General features: G+C 34.2%; 2 protein-coding genes across 13 annotated transcripts in view; both read left to right on the plus strand.

The window, feature by feature from the left end:
* LOC106776642 overlaps positions 1 to 4834 on the plus strand; it is a 7557-nt gene that overhangs the window by 1005 nt on the left and 1718 nt on the right. Inside the window, exons 2-4 of the mRNA XM_014664120.2 lie at positions 4 to 354; positions 1062 to 1201; positions 4496 to 4774. Coding sequence (XP_014519606.1) covers positions 4 to 354; positions 1062 to 1201; positions 4496 to 4774 — 770 coding nt within the window. The remainder of the gene's footprint in view (positions 1 to 3; positions 355 to 1061; positions 1202 to 4495; positions 4775 to 4834) is intronic.
* LOC111240564 lies at positions 399 to 3093 on the plus strand. Of its 12 annotated transcripts, none has more exons than XR_002665977.1 (3): positions 399 to 822; positions 1062 to 1201; positions 1813 to 2818. XR_002665977.1 is itself a non-coding variant. In XM_022775752.1 (3 exons), exons 1-3 carry the CDS (start codon positions 795 to 797, stop codon positions 3075 to 3077), a joined length of 411 nt encoding a protein of 136 aa, XP_022631473.1. In that variant the 5' UTR covers positions 399 to 794; the 3' UTR covers positions 3078 to 3093. The 12 variants fall into 12 exon arrangements, 1 of the variants encoding a protein (XP_022631473.1); XR_002665978.1 differs by having other exon boundaries at positions 1908 to 2818; XR_002665981.1 differs by having other exon boundaries at positions 2047 to 2818.

Raw genomic sequence — 4834 nt, forward strand, 5'->3', positions numbered from 1 at the left:
AAGGCTGACTTCGATTCCCTCTCCAACGCCTCCTTCCGCCACCCTCTTTTCGCCACCTCCGCCCCCTCCAGTCCCTCGCGCCGCCACCACGTCGCGACTTCCACCATCCCTGAGTGCGACGAGTCTGACGCTTCCACCGTCGACTCTGCCTCCGGCCGTTGGGTTAGTTTTCAGGGTCAGACCGCCGCCGGTCCCCCTTCCCCTACCTTCAACCTCATGAAACCCGCTATGCTCCAGATCCCAGCTCAGGAGGGCGTACAGTGGGGTTCCGTTGCGGAGATAGGTAGAGGAGTGTCCGATTTTGACTTCGAGAATGGCAGAGTGAAGCCTTGGGAGGGTGAGAGAATACACGAGGTAGGAATGGATGATTTGGAGCTTACTCTCGGATTTGGAAAAGCTTGATTTGTTCTCGGCAACCACCTTAAAGAATTACATATGTAATTGCAATCCCCTCCATGTGCTATCTTCTGGGCAATTTATTGGTTGTTATGCTTATATTTATATATTTTCTCTCTAATTATGTGTACAGTGTCTCTTATATACGAATTATTAGGTGTTCTATTACATCATGGAATTTGACTTCATTGTAATGCCTCGTTAATTGTTCAAAGGTTGCATTTGAAGCAATCTTCTCCGAGTGTTTACTTCAGACTTTAATCTTCACTTACTAAGTCTCGGGAAAATTAGGTGATATTCTTAATTTCATCATCCTCTTATTCATTGTTAATGCTCCATTCTTGTACGTTGCTCACCGTTCTATTTCTACTCTTCAGACTTGATGTTCTAAGATTAGGATGTGTGGGAGATATCAAGTGGTAAGAGGTGATATACTGAGATGTGTTAATCTTTGATCATTCAGTAGTTTTTACATGGTGGTCTGGGCATTTTTTGGAACATTTTTTTGTTTATACTATACCCTTGTTTACTGCATCTTTTAGTTTATTTGCTTGATTAAGGTTTCTCTGTTATTCTATCTTTTCTGAATTCGTTGTCTAAACTGGTACATATTTGAATCATGGTCTTCTATCATTTAATCTTAAGTATGCAGCACTTGTTAACAGAATGAGTCACGTATCTTTAACATGTTTCGTTCTCGTGGGAAATCAACGAGGCTAGCTTGTAAGCTTTATGGTTCCTACCTTTGGCAATATCATGGAAGCAAATTGGATATGCAAGTGATGATCTGTCTCAACATCGACGGGTAAGTAACTTTGCCAGATGGCTAAATGAAAAGTAGGTTTTGAGATCGACTAATATATTTATCCTCTTTTCTTTTCTGATGGAAGAATATAAAAATTGTCTCTTTTCTTGTTCATTTCCCACCGTTTCCCCTTACTGGTCGCCTAAAAAAATTGCGTATCTAAAAAAATTGTACAATAAATTGGGGAGGGAGCTATATCATCTCCTAGTCTGTATGAGGTGCAACCCTTTTTTCCTTAGATTGAAGGGGATGTTTCTCATGGCATGATTCGGAGTCTGTGTGTTATTTTAATTTTGAATTTCATATTCAGTGGCACTTGCGTTAAGTTATTACTATGATAAGTTCTTTTTATGACAAATTATGTTTATTTATGAAGAAAACTAATTTCTTTCACTAAAACTCTTCAACAAAGAAGGAAAAGCATAAATATCGTTACTGTAGAAATGCACTTTTATAACAGTCTTTTTTTATTTTTGAAAGATGTTAATTTTTTTCTTTCTAAATTTGATTTGTCTTTTTAAGAAACAAAATTTGGAGTTGTCGCGTAACCCAAATAAACGAAGGTAGTTAAAGGCAATGGTTTTTTTCTGAAACAAAATTGTTGGTTGGAGGTGGACAATGTTTGACAGATTGGTAATTTGGTATTTCGAGCTTCTTCAACTGTGGAGCTGAATCTAAGTGATTGCATAACATGTTTGAATGTCAGTTTCTTTGTCAACCTTCTTAGTATGATGACAAACACTGAAGAGCTTGTGTATAAAAGTGAGAGTCCTTTTCGGTTAAGATGTGCTTGTAAAAGTAAGTTAATTATCTATTATGAGGTGATTGAAAGCCGCTCGATGCAGATTGCAAATTCCTGTTTTTGATACATCAAAGGGTGCAGGATTACTTCCCGTGGTTTATGATGGATAATGTTATAACCATTACACGTGTTACTAAAATACTTAAACAAATAAAGATTGGTTACTTAGAATTGGGTATACTTTTTTATTCTGTAACAATATTTTTTAGATTATCATGTTTCAATTCATCTGCCTTCATCTTGATGAAATGGTTCTTCTACCTTAGTGGTTGAACAACATCGATGGAACTTTTTTCTTGCGATTCAACTTCAGCCTATTTGAAAATGAATACTAGGAATGATCGGATCAAATCCTGTAGAATATAGGTTTGGTTGTTTGGATGAATCTTGTAAAATGTATTTCACATTTTTATTCAATAGCGATTTTAACAATCCAAAATCCTTCAGAGGATTCTTGTTCTCTTTAGTCATTCTTCAACTTCGAAGTTGATCGTAAATGAGAAATCTGAATTTGACCTGTTTTAAAAAGCAACGATCTTTAATTTCACATTCATTTGATAAAGCAAATGAACAAAAAATGGAAAATCAAAATAAACTGGATGCTTCCGGTGAGGAAGAAAAACTAAAGGGAACATTGAAAAATAAAGAAAATGATGTCGATTCTTTATCCATGAATTTGCATACTACTTTGTTTTGTTTTTAAGAAAAAATACTGAGAGGTCATGCTTGAGAATTTAGTGAGGGATGTTGTGGCTCATGGTGGGAAGTCAGTGAAAACTTTTATTGACCTGTTTTATAGAATTGAAACCTTGTTAATTACGTAGACTTCACTCATCCAAGAAAAGGCTATTTAGGATTTCATCGAAATTTGCGTTGGAGGACATTAAATGCAATTCGGCTTCTCCAATGGTAAAATGCTCACCGAGCTGGGTAGGTTATACCTTTTACAAGCTAGCATCTTCCTTCTATTCATTTTATGCGTGTTTTCTTGTCAACTTTTATCGGAGTTTCAACCTAGTGATATGGTATGGTAATTCTAGATTGTATTTTTTCAAGTTGAGATATAGAAAATAATGAGGGAGAAAACAAATATTGATCCAATAATTATGAATATTAAAGTTGAAATTATATTTTCAGCAGTTAATTTACTTTTCATTCATAAAAAATAATATAAATGGTTTATTATTTTATCTTCGTATATTTATGAAAAGGTTGTAATTCTTTTCATGAGTTTTATGATGTCCACATGTCTTCTATTCATTTATTTATTTTATCTAACGACAAATAATTATTAAATTTTAATGTGTCCGTTTCTCCACATAATTATTTTATTAATTTTTAATGATAATGAATTAAAACAACATAATTAAACCGTGGTAAAGATTTATTTTTTGCACTTAGAATATGAACGAATGGCAGGAATTCTTTGCATTCATAGTTTAATATCAACTCCATATTTCTTTTTATGTGCAAACAATGTAATTGACCACATAAGGAAGGACATGCAACAATAAATCCCAAAACGTATGATTATGTAGCATAATTTAAACTTAGGTTCATTTATTTCTTTGCTAAAAATTAGTTAACGTACTACATATGTTGATTCTTTTGGTAAGAAACACCTTTAAATATATTTTTAAAGAGTTTTTCTGTTTAGAAATAATGTTAACGTTTTGTTTTATAAAACCTATCAAAAGATCCATAATTAAGCATCAAAAGTTACAGTTACTCCACACATGATTATTACATTTAATACATGTTATGAACCAACTCAATTTATAAAAGAAAAAAGAATATGTATTATCCCACAGAAAAAGTAAAAGAAAAGAGAATATCTATTGTAAAAATAAAATAAAATAAAGACCTTGAGTAATTTTGTTTGAGAAAAATAATTTTTAATACAACATTTATTGTTTTACATAAAATTGAAATACAAGAGTTATAATTAAGACAACTAATTTTGTTATAATAAGGGTTTAAGGAAAAAAAACTCCTGATTAAAAAAAGGCCAAATAAAAAGGATAAAAATATGAGTTAAAAAAAGGAGTAATAATAGATAAACATGAATCAATAGTATACATTTATTTAACACCAATAATATAACATATTTTTAAAATAAAAATAATTCAAGAAGAATTATCTGGAAAACTAAAATTTATTATTTTTTATTAAATATTTTATAGGTGTAGAAAAATTGAAGAATCTGCATCTCAAATTTTTCATAACAAAATTGAAGTATTATTCCATAATTTTCTTCCCAGTCTTTCCTGAAATAATATATATACTCGTGTGAGCGTGTGAAAATAAAGAATCAGCGAAGTTAAAACTACGGCAGTAGGAAAAGGGTGGGATAGAGAAGAGAAGAGAAGAGCGCAAGAGAAGCAACAACCTTTCGATCTCTCTCTTCGTCTGCAGTGGCCCAAAGAAACTTAATCAAACTCGCTCAGGTTTTGTTTTTATCACGCACAGCTCCTCTACTTTTTGTGACGCAGAGGAAAACAGAACGGACTTAGGTTCGCCGGAACGATGACCGGCGGTGGCTCGACGGGGCGGATGCCGACGTGGAAGGAGAGGGAGAACAACAAGAGGAGAGAAAGAAGACGGAGAGCGATTGCTGCCAAGATCTACGCCGGCCTTCGAGCTCAGGGTAACTATAAGCTTCCCAAACACTGCGACAACAACGAGGTCCTTAAGGCTCTTTGCGCAGAAGCTGGTTGGATCGTGGAAGAAGACGGCACTACCTACAGAAAGGTAAAACTCGATAATCACTCGTCTCATCACATCACAGGCTCAGATCTGCGATCACTCTTTCTCCACGATAATGGATAATT

This window comes from Vigna radiata, chromosome 11 (genome assembly GCF_000741045.1).
Source record: "Vigna radiata var. radiata cultivar VC1973A chromosome 11, Vradiata_ver6, whole genome shotgun sequence".
NCBI lineage: Eukaryota > Viridiplantae > Streptophyta > Magnoliopsida > Fabales > Fabaceae > Vigna > Vigna radiata.

Bases quoted from the DNA above. Each gene is read 5' to 3' on its own strand.
- LOC111240564 (XM_022775752.1), top strand. From the start codon at position 795: ATGTGTGGGAGATATCAAGTG. The intron at 816-1,061 runs GTAAGAGGTGAT...ACTTGTTAACAG, and splicing joins TGTGTGGGAGATATCAAGTG to AATGAGTCACGTATCTTTAA. The intron at 1,202-2,827 runs GTAAGTAACTTT...TTAATTACGTAG, and splicing joins ATCTGTCTCAACATCGACGG to ACTTCACTCATCCAAGAAAA.